General features: G+C 49.3%; 1 protein-coding gene across 18 annotated transcripts in view; it reads right to left on the bottom strand.

Annotated features, from left to right (window-relative positions):
- ZNF618 (zinc finger protein 618) overlaps nucleotides 1–21,338 on the bottom strand; it is a 199,548-nt gene that overhangs the window by 39,248 nt on the left and 138,962 nt on the right. For 10 of the 18 annotated variants that reach the window (XM_043453030.1, XM_043453033.1, XM_043453031.1 and 7 more), the window contains exons 4-10: nucleotides 19,490–19,567; nucleotides 18,872–18,910; nucleotides 14,221–14,310; nucleotides 13,307–13,342; nucleotides 13,138–13,215; nucleotides 3,522–3,581; nucleotides 2,893–2,982 (exon numbers count right to left, since the gene is read on the bottom strand). In XM_043453030.1, the coding sequence (XP_043308965.1) occupies nucleotides 2,893–2,982; nucleotides 3,522–3,581; nucleotides 13,138–13,215; nucleotides 13,307–13,342; nucleotides 14,221–14,310; nucleotides 18,872–18,910; nucleotides 19,490–19,567 (471 nt within the window). The remainder of the gene's footprint in view (nucleotides 1–2,892; nucleotides 2,983–3,521; nucleotides 3,582–13,137; nucleotides 13,216–13,306; nucleotides 13,343–14,220; nucleotides 14,311–18,871; nucleotides 18,911–19,489; nucleotides 19,568–21,338) is intronic. The other 8 variants (XM_043453035.1, XM_043453037.1, XM_043453045.1 and 5 more) reach the window with 3 other exon arrangements.

The following is a 21,338-nucleotide window of genomic DNA, read 5'->3' as shown; positions in this document are numbered from 1 at the left end:
TCCACATGCCATGGAGTGTGGCTAAAAAAAAGAGAACTTGTACATTTTAACAATCAAAACAACCCAACCAAAAAAATGGTCAAAAGACTTCAACAGTTCCCCAAGTAAAATATACAAATGGCCAATAAGCAAATGAAAAAACTCTCAACATCATTAGTCATTAAGAAAACATAAATTAACACGACAGTGAAATATCACTACACACTCACCAGACTAGCTCGAATTAAATAGCTTCCTACCACCAAATGTTGGCAAGAATTCGGAGCCAGTGGAACTCCCATCCGCGGCTGGTGGGAGTCTAAGGTGCTATAGTCATCTTGGGAAATGGTTTGTCAGTTTTTAAAAAGGTAAACACGCTCTCCCCTATGACCTGTCAATTCTACTCATTGGAATTTATCCAAGAGAAATGAACACATATGTCCACAGAAAGCCTGGTACAAGCATTTCCATAGCAGCTTTATTCGTTAATAGTCTAAAGCTGGAAACAACTCAAATGAACAAGCAAATGGCTAAACAAACTGGTATTTTCACACAACAGAATATTGCTAAGTAGTAAAAAAAAAAAAAAAAAATGAACTGATGTATACAACATGTATGAATCTTCTTCCACCCACAGTCAGCCTACATCCCTCATGCTGTCACCAGACCCAGGAGCTCTCAAGGCCTGGCCCTGGTTACCAGTTGATGAAGCCATCAAGTCTAGCCCCCAATTCCACACAGAACCTGTGGACATACAAATCGCTAGCTCCAAAGGCCACTGGAGGGGCTACTTCTTGGTCAGCTTTAAGAATCAGTCCTCTGTTGCATTTAGCCTAAATCTCTCACGCTGTATTTTTAAACACAGATGATCTCAGAGTCTCTAGACTTCAGCAATAAAGAGATGCATTCAACAAACAGATGCAAAAAGACAAAGAGAGTCCACAATAGAGAGAACAACAAAATGAGGAATGGAGAAAGAGGGGACAGCCCTTCAGGAGAGAAGTACCTGGATGTTAGGGGGAAAAGAATCAAGGAACAAATGAAGTACCCGTTCCCATTGTACCACTTGACACATGATGCACGAAAACGTCATAGTTACAAGTATGGGTCTGCAGGTTGCTTGTCAGGGCTATAAGCCAAGCCCTTCTTCTTCTTAACTCCATGATCTTATTCAACTTGTTCCAAGAGTCATTTGGGGGAAGAGAAGAAACAGCCCTGAAAGTTTCCTCCAAAGGCTGAAACCCAAGTCGCAGGCTGGCTTTGGAGCTAACACCACCGTAAGTGCACTTTAGGTAAGGAACTGTCAATGCACCCTGGGGAGCACAGGTAAGCAGGTGTCCATGCACAGATGCCCCTTTCCCCGCCCATGGAAAGCGGGGGCCTCAGAAGGGTCTGAGTGATGGAGCTCAAGCCACAGCCCTGATGCCTCAGCAGCAGCAACATGAATGGGCAAAATGGATGGGTCAGTGCCCACCAAGTGGACATTGGGTCCTCTCTCCCCCATGCGCAGGACCTTGCCAGGTAACCCACACATCCTTAGCATGGGTGCTGGGACATGTTCCTCTAGTTGGGCCACTGCAGATGCCCGCCTGAGGGTCCCCTTAAGGAAGAGATGACTTGAACCCAGACTCCTGGGCTGAAAAGACCTTGAGAGCTCCCATAGGAGGGAAACTTGAGCCCAGAGGAGGGAAGTGACAGACTCAAAGGTCATGCTGCAGTCAGGGGCCAAGCAGGACAAGAATCTTAGGAGAGCTGCCTCCACCACCTTCCGGGGCTCTGAACACCTCTCCCTGGGCACCTGGAGGCCCTCAGAGGGTCACATGCCTGTGCCATTGCCAAGGCTCAAGGAGGGTCAGGCCTCCCACACTCCGGACACCTTGAACCCTGATGACCTTGCATAATTCCTCCCCCTTCCTGAACCTAAATCTTTCCACCCACTGACTGTGGAGGGAGATCCCCACAGCTCTGTTGGGAAAAACAAAAGCAGAGATACTCGCAAAGAGCTCATAAACATTCCCCCCTACTGCCCTGTAATTCTGGTTAAGCCCCGCCCTGTCAGAACTCTGGTTGAGAACTGAGGGCTCATATAATTGGGGACCTAAGGATATAGCACCTCTGATACCCAGAAAGGAAGCTGGCAAATTGGAATGGAAGGCCAGGATGTCCCTGTGGTAGGGGTCCTTAGAACCCTTTCTCTCCCAAGCCAGAGGAGGAGGGAGAGATTGGGGGCCAGAGGCAGGATGGGGCCTGCCCAAGGCCACACACAAGCCTGTGACCCCACTGGAACTGATAACCCGGGGCTTCTGAGGCCTGGCCTGGCACTCCTTCTGACTTCTCACCCTTCCTACCTCCAAGGGCAAAGCCAAGGGCAAAGCCAAGTCTCATCTAGCCAACCATGCTCTAGCCTGCGTTAGGCCCTGCACTGGTTCAGACTGAAGGTGCTGGCTTCAGGGGTGGGGACTCAGGAACCACATGATGTAGAGGTGCTTAGAAGATGGCATCACTGACTCAAGGAACATGAGTGTGAGCAAACTCCAGGAGCAAGTGAAGGACAGGGAAGCCCACGTGCTGCAGTTCATGGGGTTGCAAAGAGTCACACATGACTTAGCAACTGAACAAGAAGAAGTAAGGACAAGGGCCCTGAGGGACTCGGGCAAGTGATGCCCACTGTTCCTAACCCCAGATCCCCGTGGGCCCCAGGCCTCTGAGACCTTTGGGGGAGGTCTCAGGCTTTCCTGGCTTAAGGGTGGGACTTCTAGCTCCTGCAGGCAGGTGGCCCCAAGTCAGACCTGGATACCAAGAGACTGGCCCACCCAGCATAAGTTCATCCTTGCTTTCGCCCTCCCCTGGGAAAACTCCAGAGCCTCAGCCTATGGCTGGCTCACCCCTCCCCCAGGCAGAGAAGGTACTCACTGATGGGGGCGTGTAAGGCCACGTGCTCCTGGTAGGGCGTGTAGTACTTGTACTGCTTTCCGCAGAATTCACAGGTGTAATTGCCGGTTTCTGTCCAAGAAGAGAGAAGTGTGAGAACGGGCGCCTGGTTCCCACCCAGAAGCAGCAGTGTGCTCCCTCCCCACAAACTCCTCATTCTGGGACCACCAGCTAGAATCAGCAGCCCCTTTCAGTCAGACTGCCTGGGTTCAAATCCCAACTCCTCTATCTCAAGCTGTGCGACTTTAGGCAAACCTCTTACCCTCTCTGTGCCTCAGTTTTCCTATCTGTAAAATGGGGGTAACAATAGGCCCACCTTATAGGGTTGCTGTGAGGATTAAATTTGTATGTCACATGCTTAGAACAGTACCTGGCACACACTGTCGTCAGCCATTGCTCCACCCCCAGACCCCGGTGCTCAGGAAACGTGTGGGGACCTGACTGACCTCCAGCGTCAACCTCTTCATCACCCCCTGTTCAGGCCTTGCCCTCTGCAATAGCCACACCTGGGTCCCCTCATCTCCAGGACCTGCCCTGCCCCCAAACACCCCCCACCCCCTGGCAGAAGGGGTCACCTCTTCCTCTCGGGTCCCACCAGACTTTGTCTTTACCTCTCTTTTGGCACTGCCTAACTTCTTTCTTCTTAAAAATTTCTGATGTAATATTGTTCACTGGGGGAAAATTATAAAATACTGATAAATACAAATACAAAATTTTAAATATAAGAGAAACTTCAATCATCTATAATCCCCAAACAAAGAGTAGCAGGTACCCCATGGGGTGGAACGTTCACCTGGCCACTTGCCCGAGACCCCGCCTCTCACTCCCATCTCATCTCTCACTGACATCAGCCTTCAGTCTTCTGCGGGCCTTGAATTAACCGGCCCTGATCTATATGCTCTTGGTAACCTGGTGCATTCAATTGACAATATTTTGTGGACATCTTGCTCAAATCAATAAGCATTGATCTCCACTGCATTTATTGGCTGTCTGGTTCCCACTGGACTTTGAAATTTGCTGAGCCAGTCTTCTAAACCAGAGGACACTGAGATTGTTTCAAAATTCTTTCCTTATTAAAAAAAAATGCTGCGATCTCCATCCTCGTAGAAATTTTTGCACATCTGCTCATTATTTTTGCACATCACTGCAAAATAAAGATTATCGCTCATAATCTGTGCACAATACTTCTTCAGGATAAATTAAGGGTGTGTATTTTTAAGGTTTTTGATCACCAAAGCACCAACTACTTATTGAAAGGTTGGGTCAATTTTCATCCCCATAAGAAAAATATGAAAACGATTGTTTCCAGAGTTAAGGACTATCATCTTCTTACTGTGCCTGAGAGGGAGAAATATATTGCACTGCTGATTTTATTTTCCATTTCTCTGAGTTCTAAGGAAGCGATTTTTCAGGATTAATGAACTACGGTTTTTATTCCTTGGCTTTCCTATTTGAATTTACAGTGAATGTTTCTATAGGCATGTTTACGTTGTTAAAATCGTTAAGAACTCTATAGATTAAGGACATCAACATTTTGTTCTGTAAGTTACATGTATTTTTTCTTGATTGGTTTCTTAGTCTGTTTACATTTTTTTCTTGGCATACAGAAGCTTTAAAAATTTTAGTAGCTAAATAATTTTTGTAACTGAATCACCAACACTGGGAAAGATATATTATTTGCTCTTTGTAGGCTTTTAAGTTGTTAGATCAACTGTTATTAATTGTCTTATTCAGACTCTATATAATCTTGTTTCTCTTCTCGCTCTGTCAAAGACTAAGTGCTGTGATCAATTCTTCCATTTGATTGTGTTTCTAAAATTATTTTGTAAATTAGATATAATGTCGTTTGATGCAGACAGGCTCATGAGATCAAAACCTCTGCTGTGAACTGGATCCTTTATTAATGTTACACTATTTTCTAACACTGCCACTGCTGTTTAGTCACTAAGTCATGTCCGACTCTTTTGGGACCTAATGGACTGTAGCCAACCAGTGTCCTCTGTCCATAGGATTTCTCAGGCAAGAGTACTGGAGTGGGTTACCATTTTCTTCTCCAGGGGATCTTCCGGACCCAGGGATTGAACCTGAGTCTCCGCCTTGGCAGGCAGATTCTTTACCTTTGAGCCACAGGGGAAGCTCTATTTTCTAACACAGTGCTCCTCAAATGATGGTGGTCCCTCATCAGTATCACCTGGGAACCTGTTAGGAATGCAAATCCTCGGGGCTTATTCAAGGTTTTCTGAAAGAAAAATCCTAGGTATGGGATCCAGCAAATTGTGTTTTAACAGGTCCTACAGAGAATCCTGAAGTGTGGGAAAGTTAGGAACTACTGCTGTAACTTTTAATTCTACTGTTTATTAGTTTGCCTGGTATTCATATTAATATTATTAATTCTTGAAATGACTTTGTTAGATTCTTCCTGCTACTTGTTCACACGTGTCTAAAGCCACTATCCTAAAACTTTTTGTACTTTCCTTTATCAAACAGGTACTCTTGCTAAATGCTGGCACAAAATGTTGAGCAAAAACAGTCATTGTTCCTGCCTTTAAGGAGCTTACAGTCTAGAAGTGGAGAAAGGACATTCAAATAATGACACAAATTTAAAGTTGGAACCACAACAGGTGTTCTTAAGGAGCTGTTAACAGTGCTATGGAAATCCTAGCAGGGAATTCAGTTTAGTTAAGAGAGCAGGGAAGTGTTCCCTGGGAAAGACAAGTAAAAAATAAGGAATTAACTAGTTATGTTTCTATTACACTAGCAGCAACTGGATGTTGTGTTTTTTTTTTTTTGATTGCACCATGTGGCTTGCAGGATCTTAGTTCTCTGACCAGGGATTGAGACCAGGCCCGAGCAGTGAAAGCACTGAATCCTAATGATTGGACTTCCATGGACTATTTTAAATTAACCTGAGAATCTCTGTCCTCTAATAAAGGAAACTATGACATCTGCTTTTACTGCTATTATTGACTTGGTTTTACGATTCTCTTTTGTTTGTTTTTTTTCATGCTGTACCCTTTCTGGTTTATTCCCTTAGGTTTTGGTTGTTGGATGTATGAACTCGTTTCTTTGCCTTTCCATTATTCTCTGGTACTCCATCATTTTCCAATATTCTCCATTGCTTTTAGATGGTCTAAAAGATACATTTCTCTAATTTTTATAGTCAGGCAAGAAGTGCTATTTTTATATTTATTACGATTGACAAAGGCAGTTCAACTCAGTAACTCTCAAACTTCAGCCTGAATAAGAATCATCTAGAAAAGCTGTTACAACAGATTTCTGAGCCCCACCTTGGAGATTCTGATTCCACAGGTCTGGTGTAGGGCCTGAGAATTAATATTTCTAACAAGCCTCCAGGATATGCTGATGCTGCTGGCCTGGGGACTGCACTATGAGTAGGACAGGCTTAACCTACTTCATTGTATCCCTCACCTATTCCTTCCTTCTTGGTTTTGAAAGTTCATTCTTAATATTTTAGAATAATCTCTGTCTTCCTCATTTAATTTTATAATCAAATTTGCAACATTTTAAACTTACTTCTAGTTTACCTGGGTTCAGTATTCACAAGTCCTCCCGTACTATGAATTCAGTTCAGTTCAATTCAGTTGCTCAGTCGTGTCTGACTCTTTGCGACCCCATGAACTGCAGCACACCAGGCCTCCCTGTCCATCACCAACTCTCAGAGTTCACCCAAACCCATGTAAATTGAGTCAGTGATGCCATTCAACCACCTCATCCTTTGTCGTCCCCTTCTCCTCCTGCCCTCAATCTTTCCCAGAATCAGGTTGACTCATTTCAAATGATGCAGCTCTTTGCATCAGGTGGCCAAAGTACTATAGTTTCAGCTTCAACATCAGTCCTTCCAATGAACACCCAGGACTGATCTCCTTTAGGATGGACTGGTTGGATCGCCTTGCAGTCCAAGGGACTCTCAAGAGTCTTCTCCAACACCACAGTTCAAAAGCATCAATTCTTCGGTGCTCAGCTTTCTTAATAGTCCAACTCTCACATCCATACATGGCCACTGGAAAAACCATAGCCTTGACTAGACAGACCTTTGTTGACAAAGTAATGTCTCTGCTTTTTACTATGCTGTCTAGGTTGGTCATAACTTTCCTTCCAAGGAGTAAGCGTCTTTTAATTTCATGGCTGCAATCACCATCTACAATGATTTTGGAGCCCCCCAAAATAAAGTTAGCCACTGTTTCCCCATCTATTTGCCATGAAGTGATGGTACTATGAATTAATGTCTCATAACTGAGCCCTTAAATCTCTTCAACCAGTCAGTTCACTGGAGTATATCTTCAAGTAATTTTTTTTGAAGATGGGTTCATAGGAGAATCAGCCTGATTTTGAGCTCTTGCTTTTTTCTTTACACACAAATAAAAATTTGTCTAGATAGAAAATTCTTAAGATTGCAATCTTTCCCCTTCAGAACATACTCCACGATACTTCAGTATTTAGTATTGTAGGGAAATCCGAGGCAAGTCCACCTCGGAGTCACTGAGTCACTTGAAAATAACTTGCTTTTTTATTTCCAGGTGCCTGTATGGTTTTCCCCCTTATATTCATAAGGAGTCACTAATATCTTTCAGTTATGGGTCTTTTTATATTGACTACCTAACATATGACAAGCCTTTGAATCTGCATACACAGGTCTTCCTTTAGCTGAGCATTTATTTCTTCTACTGAGTCTTTGGGGCATTGCTTCTGGCCCACTGGTAGAGGAACACCAATGACCTGGAACAGGTTTCCTATTCTCTGTATTTATCATGTTTTCCTCTTACGATGCTCATCTGTTCAAGTTTGTCTTTCACATCATTAATTCCGTCTCTGCAGACCAATTCTGCTCTTTACCATCTAAAATGAAGGCTTTAATTACATACCGATTCTGTTCTTCTATTCATCTCTCCCATTCTTCTCATCTCACTTCTCTCTCTCTGCCTTTTCATCTTGTTGCTTTGCTTCCTTTCTCACGCAGGTCATGTTATGGACTGAACTGTTTCCCACCCCCACATTTATATGTTGATGCCCTATCTCCAAAATTGATGTCAATGTAGTGCTATTTGGAGTTGGGGCCTTTGGGAAATAATTAGGTTTAGATGAGGTCATGAGGATGGAGGCGGGGGGTGGGGGGGTCCTTCATGATGGAATTAGTATCCTTATAACAAGAGGCACCAGAGAGCTTGCTCTCTTTTTCTTCTCACCATGTGGGAGTACAGCCAGAAAGAGGGTCCTTGGACCAGAACCCAACCATACTGTCACCCTGATCTCAGACTTCAGCCTCCAGAACTGTGAAAAAAATTAATTTCTGTTATGTAAGCCAGTCTGTGATACTTTGTTATGGCAGCCAGACTGAACTAAGGTCATATTTTCTCATACTTGACTGTGGTTGTCCAACAGGATTTTCTTCCAAGTTCATTAGTTCATCACTTTCAGAGGCATTCTCTTCCTCTAGGTCTCCTAAATTCCTTTTCTTGTCATGCAGAATTTTCGTAATTCCCAAGTTTTCTTTTTTAAAAAACAAAACCCCAAAACTTTTCAAGTCACTCTTCCTTCAGTTCAGTCACCACTCAGTCGTGTCCGACTCTTTGCGACCCCATAGACTGCAGCACGCCAGGCCTCCCTGTCCATCACCAACCCCTGGAGCTTACTCAAACTCATGTCTATCGAGTCGGTAATGCCATCCAACCATCTCATCCTCTCTCGTCCCCTTCTCCTCTGGCCTTCAATCTTTCCCAGCATCAGCGTCTTTTCAAGTGAGTCAGTTCTTCGCACCAGGTGGCCAAAGTATTGGAGTTTCAGCTTCAGCATCAGTCCCTCCAATGAACACCCAGGACTGATCTCCTTTAGGATGGACTGGTTGGATCTTCTTGCTGTCCAAGGGACTCTCAAGAGTCTTCTCCAACACCACAGTTCAAAAGCATCAATTCTTCGGTGCTCAGCTTTCTGTATAGTCCAACTCTCACATCCATACGTGACCACTGGAAAAACCATAGCCTTGACTAGATGGACCTTTGTTGGCAAAGTAATGACTCTGTTTTTTAACATGCTGTCTAGGTTGGTCATAGCTTTTCTTCCAAGAAACAAGTGTCTTTTAATTTTATGGTTGCAGTCATCATCTGCAGTGATTTTGGAGCCCCCCAAAATAGTCTCTCACTGTTTCCATTGTTTCCCCATCTATTTGCCATGAAGTGATGGGACTGGATGCCATGATCTTCATTTTTTGAATGTTGAGTTTTAAGCCAACTTTTTCACTTTCCTCTTTCACTTTCCTCAAGAGGCTCTTTAGTTCTTCTTTGCTTTCTGCCATAAGGGTGGTATCATCCGCATATCTGAGGTTATTGTTATTTCTCCTGGCAATCTTGATTCCAGCTTGTGCTTCATCCAGCCTGGCATTTCTCAAGATGTACTCTGCATATAAGTTAAATAAGCAGAGTGACAATATACAGCCTTGACATACTCCTTTCCTGATTTGGAACCAGTCTGTTGTTCCATGTCCAGTTTTAACTGTTGCTTCTTGACCTGCATGCAGATTTCTCAGGAGGCAGGTCAGGTGGTCTGGTATTCCCATCTCTTGAAGAATTTTCCAAAGTTTACTGTGATCCACACAAAGGCTTTGGCATAGTCACTAAAGCAGAAATAGATGTTTTTCTGGAACTCTCTTGCTTTTTCGATGATTCAGCGGATGTTGGCAATTTGATCTCTGGTTCCTCTGCCTTTTCTAAATCCAGCTTGAACATCTGGAAGTTCTCGGTTCACATACTGTTGAAGCCTGACTTGAAGAATTCTGAGCAGTACTTTGCTAGTGTGTGAGATGAGTGCAACCGTGCGATAGTTTGAACATTCTTTGGCAATGCCTTCCTTTGGGACTGAACGCTTCCTTATCTAGGTATAAAAATCAAGTAACCTCTAAATCCAGATTTACTCTGTTTCAACAGACTTGAATGAATTGTCCTTGATCATCCCATTATCATGGCAGACCATCACCATGGGAGCAGTTCTCAGATCTACAGCTGAAGAGCAAGCTGACCCTGGGGGCCTCTTAGACCAACTCCCTCTTTCTGGCAGGACTCCTCTGCTCTGTTCTGGCTCTGGCTTCCTCCTCGTCGAGTACCTAGCTCTCTAGTTTGCACAACTGACGTGGGTGTGGAAGGCGTACTTCCCAGCATGCACTGCTGCTGCCGTTTCTCCTCTTCTCTTAACCTCCAGAGCTCTACCCATGGGGACTAGTCTCTCCACAGGGCACTGTACCTCTACCAGCTCCCCTTATTCTGTGGCTCATCACCATCACGGTGCTGTAGCACCAGCCAGCTTACAGAAAGTGGCAGAAGCCCAAGAAGCAGGATTCTTATCTCTCAAGGCAGCCTCTGAGTTGTAACTCTCATAGACATCTCAGTTCCACAGCGTCAAGCTGGGAGCCAAGCTCAGTTCAGTTTTCTCAATGCAATTCTATCCCATATAATTTGTGATAATTCCTCCCAGGTCCCAGCAACTGGCTGGCTGTCAGATGTAGATACTGACACAAAGAACAAGTTTCAGCTTGCTCTGTACCTTTCTGGGTAATTAATAGGTACCACGTATTTAATGTTTTCCATGTCAATGTCAAGGACTATGCTAATTCCTTTACAAATATAACCTCATCTAATCACCACAACAATCCTGAGAGGTGAGTTTTACTGTCACTACTGTGATTAGAGAGATTATAAAACCTGCAGGACGTCACGCAGGCATTAAGTGTAGAGCTGGGGTTCATCTTTGGGATGGCTCTAAATTCTCAACTATCTCTCAGCAACATCGCTCATTTGTTAAGCTCAGAACATGATCCAGGTGCTGCTGATGTGAGCAACCTCCAACAGCAATGAAGAAAAAATAGATGTTCTTTTCTTTTTTTAAAGTCTTTATTGGACATGTTACAACACTCCTTCTGTGTAATGTCTTGGTTCTGCGGCATGCGGGACAGCTCCCTGCCAGAGACTAACCTGGCCCCCCGGCACAGGAAGGTCAAGTCTTAACCACCGGACCACTGGGGAAGTTCTGAGATAGATGCTCTTGCTCCCAACTTACACACGCGTCAACGGACACTGAGAGGGAGTAAAAGAAAGTGCAAGTTGCTCAGTCGTGTCCAACTCTTTGTGACCCCATGGACTATACGGTGCATGGAGATGCTCCAGGCCAGAATACTGGAGAGGGCAGCCTTTCCCTTCTCCAGGGGATCTTCCCAACCCAGGGATCAAACCCAGGTTTCCTGCATTGCAGATGGAATCCAGGAGCCCCCAGTTCAATTCCTGGGTTGGGAAGATCTGCTGGAGAAGGGATAGGCTACCCACTCCAGTATTCTTGGGCTTCCCTGGTGGCTCAGCGGGTAGAGAATCCCCCTGAGATGTGGGAGACCTCGATTCGATCCCTGCGTTGGGAAGATCCCCTGGAGGAGGGAAAGGCTACCCACTCCAGTATTTTGGCCTAGAAAATTCCATGGACTGTCTAGTCCATGGGCTCGCAAAGAGTCGGACATGACTGAGCCACTTTCAGAAGCGGTAAGCAGCTAGTAAATTGGGGATGTCGGCATTCAAACCTGGGCTTGCGTGATTCTACAGCTTATGTAGCCTACACTCAATCTTCCTAATCATGATGCTACAGATGGAAGTAGGGTTGCTGTGCTGGTGCTGCTGTTAGATGGAACTGGAGCAGTGGGAGGGGAAGGTCAAGAGATCCCAATGTCCCTGTCCTGTACTGGTCAGGAATGTCTGTCATGGAGCATGTCTGATTTACCTCTGGGTTTTCCCACAGTCTAACTTCTAGCAGTTCCAGTGTGAAGGATCTCATCATTTTCTTCCAGATTACTTTAATGTCACTGTTTATCAGATGTTTGTCATGCACATGGCAAGCACTGTGGAACCCCTTTACAGATGTTATCACATCTCTAGTTCCCTGAGTGTTTTAAGAGGTAAAGAAAAGGAGAGGAAGGAGGAAGGTCCTTCTTCAGAGGTTCATCCAGCGCTTTTCCAGGGCCAGGACCAGGCCCCACCCTCTGAGACTTGTCTCTGGCCTCGCGGTCCCAGCTTCCTTGACTCTCCTTTGCTAAACTTCCTCATCCCTTCAATCTACGTATATGTGTATATTTTCACAAACTGCCGTAATCCTCACTGCAACAAGCAGCACCAGCGGAGGTCTCCTCTCGCTGATTAGTAAGAGAGGCATGGGAGACAGAGAGGAAGGAGCCAGTACGCAAATTCCTGAAGGGCTGGACCAGTCTCACCCGTGAGAACCCCGCCCCCACGCCCCACTCCAATCCATATTCCCTGCAGCAGTCAAAGTACCTTCCTAAAATGCCAGTCTGATCAAGTCCCTCTCCACGGGGTGAACTCTGGCTCAGTCCCCTCGGGATGAAGTCTGCCTTCTGGTTTCCAAGGCTCTGTTAAGACCTGAACTCAGAACCGACCTGCCTTTCAGTTTCTGGGACAAGTGCAGTTCTCCTGCCTTCACCTGGGGTGCAGGGGTTCGTCCCCACCCTCACCCCCACACAGAAGCCTCCTGGATTCCCAAGGCTGGCCAGTCGCCTCCTGGCCTCGCTGCTCCCCGTGCTTCTATGTTGTAACTACTCGCTTATTGACCGACTGCCCGTCCCCCCACTCCCACCGTCTAAATTACCCAAAACAGGGCCACATCTGTCCTGCTCACTGCTGTGTCCCTACGACACTCAACACACGTGTTGCAAACAGGCAGGTCAAGCGAATGGCTCCTGTCCCCCAGGGGTTTACTGGGATGAGGACTAGAGCATCCGCAAGCGGCTCCCCTGGACAGCTTCACTGGCTAATAAACCCCCTCAACAAAAATAACAACAGTATTTTCCAAGCACTACTATGTACCAGGCACTGTGCTAATGAATAGGTGATTTACATCCATGATCTCATTTAATCCCCCAACAAACCTGCGGCAAAGTGTCCCCCTCACTCCACAGGTGAGGAGCCGGGGCTCAGAATGGCTAACACCAGCCACCAAGCACTGTGCTGTCCTGCTGCTTCTCAAAAGCTAAAGTCCTAAGCGTGACTGACCCATCTGACAGGTGGGCAAAGTGAGGTACAAGGAGGCCAGAGGCTCATTGGCCAGCGCCGTTGCTGCAGGATTCCCAACACTACCCCTTCCAGGAGGGGGACCTGCCCTGCTGCCCTCGGCCACCCCCGGCCTGTCTCCCCACCCAGCCCCGGCCCCAGACAGAGGCCTGCATACTTGGCCCGATTTTCTGGAATGGTTCCGGGGGCTCCTCCTTCACCTCGTCAGTGGCCACGACACCTTGGTCGAAGGGGTCTGTGGGAGAACATACGGCCCTTAGCACCCTGGTAACCAGGTCTCAGAGCTCAGCTGGGGACAGGGAGGTGGGCTGCCACCGAGGACTTACCTGCCCGATTCTCAGGGGCCCCTTCCACACTAAACACTGCGCCCGGGCGGGAGGCAGCAGCCGCAGAAGAAAAGAAGCAAACAGGAGCCCTGTTAGTCCCTGCCTCTGCCCGATGCCCCAGCCTCGGTCCCACGAGCCTGCCTTAGCCATTGTGGATGCCCCAAAAAACCAGGGGCCCCAGGAGGGCACGTCCTTCTGTTCCTCATCCTTCCCATGGGGCTGGGACCCTCCCCATAGGCTGGGACCATCCCAGGGCAGAAAGATGCTTGCTGGCTGGCCTGTTTTTAGATCTCTGCCACTCACTGGAGGGGCCAGGGCAGCAGAAAAAGAAAGGATAAGGGGGTGGGAAGGGAAAGAGGCGGAGAGAGGAGGGGTAGGACCTGGATGTCAGGGCTTGACTCCGGCTGGGGGTGTGGGGCTGAAGAGGGAACCTTCCAGGATCCTTTCCCAGGCAAAGACCCTATTTCCAGGATTCTTGAGATTCCAAAAATAAATTACCTAAATTTATCGTTCTAATTTCTAACTCTATAATCTAAGATGCTAAAACATCATCATTCATTTTAAAAAATTGGTTTAATTTCACCAGAGCATGTGAATACTCAACATGAAATCGCAAAACAAACTGATATAAAACTGCTGATATGCGACTGATTTTTGACCTACAAAAACGGCGATTTCACTTGGGTTACCCTAATCAGAAGTATATATAGAGGGAGCATGGTGGGGGCCTTCCCTCGCCCAGAATCCTTGCAAGCTGGTCACTCCGATTGCTCGCTTGTGGTCTGTCTGCGGCCTGACCTCCCCTGGGTGTGGGAGGGAGGGGAAGCTGAGGGCGGGGCGGGGGCCTGGTAAGAGCCCCGGAGAGAGGTCTGTTTACGCGACTCTGCTCCCCAGGAGTGAGGGGCCTGACTCACCATCCACCGCGTGCAGGTCCCGGTGCTCCTGGAAACAGCTGTAGTATTTGTACTTCTTCCCGCAGATGTCACATGTGTACCTGAAGTTGTCTGTGGAGGATGGAAGGACACGGGGTTACCGGGCCTTCGGGCCCTTGGGGGCCGTGAGAGGTGGGTCTGGGCCAGACTGGGTCCAATTGGCGATCCGCAGAGAGGAGCCCCTGGGGTGTCAAAGAGTCTTCTCCGCAAGGAGACCGGGGAGCCTGGAAGTCACTTTCCAAGGCACTCCCAAAGGCACCCCGTGTGCGCTGAGCCCCGAAGGGCCGGGTTCATAACTGGCCTCCCTTCCTTTGTGAAGTTCCATGAGAATAACCATCCCGGGAGTTGGTGATGGACAGGGAGGCCTGGCGTGCTACAGTCCACGGGGTCGCAAAGAGTCGGACACGACTGAGCGACTGAACTGGTGGGGCAGTACTGCGCTGCGAGAAGCCAGGCCAGGAGCTGGCCGGGCATTCCCTGCATTTGTCCCTGCAGCCGAGGCCGGAAGTGGTAACCATTTCACACTCAAGGCTGCTGAGGACAGGAAGGGACCTCCGCGAGCCCCACAGCAAGGCAAGCCTGTGTGTGGCCCTTCACGGGGACCAGGCCGGGTCCAGGCGTCCACCATCCTACCAGGCCCTACCATCTCCAGGCCTCTGCCCCAGCCAGCCACGGAGTGGTGTGGGGAAGAGGTGGTGGGGGTGGGGAGGAGAGTCTCGGTCCTGGCCTGCCTCACCCAGACTGCCAGCAAGTACCAACCCCACCATGGGACTCAGAGTCCCCCATCTCCTCCCTAACGTGGGAGGGTGGAAGATGAGCCGACTCCCAGGGCCTCTCCTGTGCTGACAGCTCCAGAATTCCAAGGCTGGCACATGATCTTTGCCGGTGGCCAGCAATCCAGCATAGACAACCTCCCCTATCACGTGCCATCTGGACCATAATCCTTCTCGGACATCTGGGGGTGGGTAAGTAAAGGCCACCTGGGTCTGCTGGATCCAGGTGGGTTCCTGCCTCTGCAATGCCACCCCCCCATACTGGTCACTGCTGGTCGCCCTGCAGCTACCTGTCCCACATGTCTCATCTCTGTCCACACTCCTCTCCTACCCACTGGGCCACGTACATCTGCCACCTCCGATGAAATGCGAACCCCCAGCTTCCTGCCGCTGCAAAGTGCCCCTACGCTGCTCTGTCAAATCCCATACCACTGCAAGGATGGGGCCATATTCCCGGGCTCACCTAAGGCTGGAGGAATTAGGGTGAGAGTTATACCCAAGGGAAGAAAGGCAAAATGCGTTTCTTGTCAGTGAAACTTTATGTCTCCAGAACCCCAGGAGAGCTCGGTGTCTCGAGGAATGCCACGGCCAATCTGCCTTGGGAGGCAGGCAGGCCCTGTAGTCAGGCTCCCCAAGTCTGAAGTCAACTTCACCACCTTCAGGTGTCATTAATGTTGGACATGTGCCCTAAACTCTCCATACCTCGATTTTCTCATCTGCAAAATGGGAATGAAAAAAATAATAATTCTTCATCTCCAAGAATTGCAATAAAGAATAAATGAGCACAATAAATGAGCAATAAATACTCAGTAAATGGTACCTAATATTATAGCTGAACAAAGGGAATGAATGCAACAGCAGCCAGAAAGCTGGATGTGGAGCTCATCTTTGAGGTTTGTAGTTGACAGACTGGTAACTGGGTCTATGCCTCTATGTATGACTGTGCTATTTTTTTTTTTAACAAATACATGAAAGATCCCTGGACTAGAAGGAGACTTGGATTCTCTGCCCACCTCCACCCTGAACAAACTGCATGACTTCTATCTGGACTCGGTATCCTCCTTTGCAAAAACAATGAGGCTGGACTGAACCTTCTCCCCAGGACTCCACGGCCAGGCTCCTGTCACAAGACTGGGGTGTGAGGACGCCAGGCTTTCTGAGCAGATGCGGCTGCCCAGGGGTCAGGGCAGCAATGCTTTTGGACTGAGGGTCAAGTCAGGCACACTGGCCACGGGGAAAGAATACCGCAGGGAGGAAGAGAAAAGTGACGGAAGGACCAAAAATACCTCAGCCCCCAAGTCCTCCACAATCAGTGAGCCTCCGGGAATGACGGAAGCCAGACAGAGCATAACAGAGCATTGAGGGGCTGCCCGGAGAGGCGGGGGCCCAGAGCAGCCAAGGAAGGAAAGATAAATAGGGAAGTTCTTCAACTGTGTGGCTGACCACAGGCAGGCGAAGAGAAGGGAGCTATTGAGGGAGAAGGAGCCAGCGGCCAGGCAGGGGCAGGGTGGAGCTCAAGGAGTGGACACAGGATTCGCCACCTCCTGCTGCAGGCCTGGGGGCAGGTGCCTGGCCAATCTGATGCTCAGATTCTCCAGAAAACGGAGAGGTAGTCTCAGCCACACCGGCCTTTCATGTGGTATAAGAATCACGTGGTGAGAGTCCCTTGGACAGCAAGCAGATCAAACCAGTCAATTCGAAACTAAGTCAACCTCGCATATTCATTGAAAGAATTGATGTTGAAGCTGAAGCTCCAAAACTTTGGCCACCTGATGCGAAGAGCCAGCTCACTGGAAAAGACCCTGATGCTGGGAAAGACTGAGGGGCAAAAGGAAAAGGGCAACAGAGGATGAGATGGTTGGATACCACCCCTGTTTCAAAGGACATGAGTTTGAGCCAACTCTCATGTTGGGAGATGGTGATGGTCAGGGAAGTCTGGTGTGCTGCAGTCCATGGGGTCACAAAGAGTCGGACACGACTTAGCGAATGAACAACAAGAAGAATCCAAAGAAAGAGTGGATGAGAAAGTGCCTCAGGAGAAATGCTATTAGACTCCAACGGAACTAAGGTCCTTCCTACCTCCTTAAACTACTGTTTTGGATTTTTAAGCAGTGGGGGAGTCCTGTTTATTTATTATTTTAACAAATATTTCTGGTGGTATACCAAACCAGTAGAACAGAAGTGCCCAAACTGTGGCCTGCCCAGCATCTGTTTTGGTAAAGAATTCATTTCCATATGGCCCTGACTGCGTTCATGCTCCATGGCAGAGCTGAGCAGATGTGATGGAGACATCTGGCCTGCGAAATCTAAAATATCTACTCTTTGGTCCCCTACCAAACAATACGCTGACCACTGATACAGCAAAATGTACAAATCCTAAAAGGTTCCACTCGTCACCCTGCCAGAAACTGCAAACATCTGTGTAACCAGTACCCAGCTCCATTCTTGAAACCCAGAAGCCCCTTTCTGAGGGTGACCGTGGCTCTGACTTCTTCCATCGTGAGTGAGTTTCCTTCCGTTTCTACACTTTCTGTACACAGATCGTAAGAGGAGGACCTCTGTGCAGGGCTCCTTCTGCTAATGTTCTGTCTGTGGGTAACACACACCACTGTGTGTAGCCGCCGTCTGTCCTTCTCACGGCTGTACTGTCGTCCTGCAGTTCTCTGTGAGAACACCCTCTGCGTTACTCACCTGTTCAGCTAGCGCTGGGTGGTTTTTGGTTTGAAGCTGTTATGAACAGTGCTGCTAAGGACATCTTTCTTTTTTTTTTTAATATATTTTTTGATGTGGACCCTTTTTAAAGTCTTTATTGAATCTGTTACAATATTGCTTCTGTTTTTTTTTTTTTTTTGAGGCATGAAGGATCTCAGCTCACCAACTAAGGATCGAACCTGCACCCCCTGCATTGGAAGGTGAAGTCTTAACCACTGGACCCTCAGGGAAGTCCCTGCTAAGAATGTCTTAATTCCCATCTTTGGGTGGACATGCGCACACTACGCACCGGGGAGGGGAACTGCTGGGTTCTGGAGCTCAGGTCTGTTGAGTGGGGTGAGGTTCCACCCCCGCCTACACCCACTGGCTGGCTGCCCACCAGCCCTGTGGGTGTAGATCTGGAGCGAAGGCAAGCAGGGCCCCTGCAAGCAGCCAAGTGGAACCATCCCCAGATGCTGAGGCTCCGTGCATCCCCAGGGCTGGGACACCGCCCCCCAGGATTCGTGTCTGTGAGTGCTCCTGAAATAACTCTCCGAAGTAGCATTTCCCAAACATCAGTTACGGTGACCGACCCCTGAGCCACGCATGCGTGAGTGCGTGCTTAGTCGCTCAGTCCTGTCCCACTCTTTTGCGACCCCATGGACTGTAGCCCGCCAGGTTCCTCTGTCCGTGGGATTGTCCCGGTAAGAATGCTGGAGTGGGGTGCCATCTCCTCCTCCCTTCCTGACCCAGGGATTGATCTCGAGTCTCCTGCATTGGCAGGTGGATTCTTCAGCACTGGAGCCAACAGGAGAAGCCCCCCAACCCATGAGGGGGAGTCAGAAGAACAGAGTGCACACACTGGGTCCCTTTTGGGGTGCATGTACATATTTTGCCAGCGAAGGGCCCTGAGAAGTCTCCAGCAAAGAAACATGTTCATCTTAGCAGAACTCAAGGTTTCCCCAGGTGATCTGGCCACAGCACCCTTCATCGCCTGTTAACTTCCCTAGGATGACTACGCCACGGAGCACGCTTTGGGAAAGGGTGCTCTCAGGCGCCTCCCAGGCCCACCTTGGGGTGTAGGGTTGAGCGCTTCACCCCGGCCCTGGCTCTCCCCCCACCCTGGCCCTCTCAGCCCCCATAGTTCAAGAGGAGGGCAAAATACTCACTGCCTTGGGAGGCTCCCTCCCCTGAGGTGGCTTCAGTGTCTGTAACAGAGAAGAAGCGGGTGAGCGGACCAGACAGTGGAAGGGCCGCTGCCAAGAGGGAGAGAAGCCGAGAAGGCAGGGCCAGGAGAGGCCGATCCTGCGAGCCCAGGGATGCCGCTGTTCCACTCAAGATGCGGGCACAAAGCCTTCCCTGTGTTTCCTGCTGCCTGGCAGGCCTTGACCTGGTGCCGTTCGTCCCTACCTGCCAGGGTCAGGCGCAGGGAGCGGCAAACACCGCCCTTCCTGTCCCCGGCGTCCTCATCTCCAGCAGGCTGCTATCCCGTGAGCAATATATGAGGTGATACATGAGTACCTTCCGCCGGGGCCGCTGACACCGAGCCATACCAAAGCCCCTTGGGAGGAAGCGGGCCCATGTGGGGCTGGCAGAAGCCTCCTCCCCACCCCATCCCCACCCCAGGGTGCTCCCCCAAGTTAAGGAGGCCTCTGCCCTTCGCCTCGGGTCCCACTTCCACTGCAAAAAGTGCTCTGAGGTCACCCTCGAGGGGTCAAGGTGGAAAAAACAGGCAGGGGATGGGGAGGTAGGGGCCCCTCGGCTCTGCCCCAGGCACACCCACCCACCTCGGTGTGCGCGGACGTGGGTCTGGAAACAGTTGTAATATTTGTACTTCTTGCCACAGATTCCACACTCGTAGGACCCTGGAAAACAGGAAAGGAAGAGACGGGTCAGCCAGCATCCAATGCGTACAACCACGAGGCCCCAGGACCCTTGGTGACAACTTGAGGTAACATGAGATGTGTATGTGCTCAGGGGTGTCCGACTCTTTGCAACCCCACAGACTGTAGCCCGCCAGGCTCCTCCGTCTGTGGAATTTTCCAGGCAAGAATACTGGAGCGGGTTGCTCTTTCCTCCTCCAGAGGATCTTTCTGACCCAGGGATCGAACCCGCATCTCTTACATCTCCTGCACTGGCAGGCAGGTTCTTTACCACTGCGCCACCTGGAAAGCCCCAGGTGACACCAACTCTGTGCCAACAGGCTATCTTGTTCCCTGCAAGCAAGAGGGCAGTAAGGACCAGCAAAGACAGCACTGAGCTGAAGGCTGGGAGGCTGGGGTCGAGTTCAGGGTTTCATCTCAACTCTCTGAGTGACCTTGGCAAGTCACTTCCCACCTCCGGGCCTCAGATTCCAAATCTGTAAGACACAGAATGTGACCTCTTAGGTTACTCAGTTATTCCTTGAACGGAAAAAGGAGATGAATGTGAAAGAATTTCAGGGTAAGGAATAAACTGCATCCATGTAAAGAAATCATCCCTCAGCTGCAATGGAATAATTTCCAGCTACTACTCCTCCTTGTCAGGATGGACAGAGGTTAAGAGGACAGGCTTTGCACCAGACACATCTAGATCCCTGTCCCTGTTCTGCCACCTACCAGCAGTACGACCTTGGTCATCTCCTTGAACACACGAAGCCTCAGTCTGCTCCACTGTAAAATGGGGCTAAAAGTACCGACCTCATAGGGGTGGCTCCACGCTGTCCCCAGAAAGTGCCCAGCCCTACTACCCATGTGTTTGGCAAGGAGGGGACCCCTCTCGTCTGCTGAGGTGCCGTCTTACTCCCTCAGATGTGCAGAGATCAACCTGATGTATGTGCCCGACTCCAGCCCTCGTCCAGGCCCTTCTGGAGTGGGCAGCCATTCCCTTCCCCAGGGGATCTTCCTGATCCAAGGATCGAGCCCAGGTTCTTGCATTGCAGGGAGATTCTCTGCCATATGAGCCACTACGGAAGCCCTCTCCCAGAGGCAGGGAGACCGAAATGGCTGAGTTCCCAGTGGGCACCAAAGACTGGTCCAAGGCAGAGCCTAGCCATGCAGAGCAGGGCAAAAGCCCACAGCAGGGAAGCGAGCAGAGCCCATCAGACTCAGCCTGGCAGAGGCCCCAGGAGTTGGAAAGCCTGCCCATCCCTCACATGGGTCTGCCTGCCTCACAAAGACCTAGGCCCAGGCTCCATCCTTCCTAGCAGAACGGCCTGGGAGCCTGCACACACACACACACAGTCCCTGGCCCCACTCCACACTAAGGGTACCCGAATGGCGGGGCGGGGTCGGGGGGAGGGCCTAGGAATCTTCCTTTCCCCCAAGTATCCACAGAGGATTCTGATGCTCAGCAACTAGGTGTGGGAACCACTGGTTTAAAATCCAACAGCTCTGGGATGGAGTTTCAGCTTAACCGTATACTGGCCAGGCGTCAGTCTCCTTATTGGAAAAATGTACGGAAGATTGAATGAAGTATGCGTGGTGTTCCCACCACAAGTCCGGACAGTCAGTGAGTCGAGGCACCTCCAACTTCCCCTGCCGGGGGTCTCACCCGGACGCAGGGGCCCGTCTGTGTGAGTCGCTCAGTTGTGTCTGACTCTTTGCAACCCTATGGACTGTAACCCGCCAGGTTCTTCTGTCCATGGGATTCTCCAGG

Source organism: Cervus canadensis, chromosome 30 (assembly GCF_019320065.1).
Source record: "Cervus canadensis isolate Bull #8, Minnesota chromosome 30, ASM1932006v1, whole genome shotgun sequence".
NCBI lineage: Eukaryota > Metazoa > Chordata > Mammalia > Artiodactyla > Cervidae > Cervus > Cervus canadensis.
This window is presented reverse-complemented; position numbering and strand designations above follow the sequence as displayed.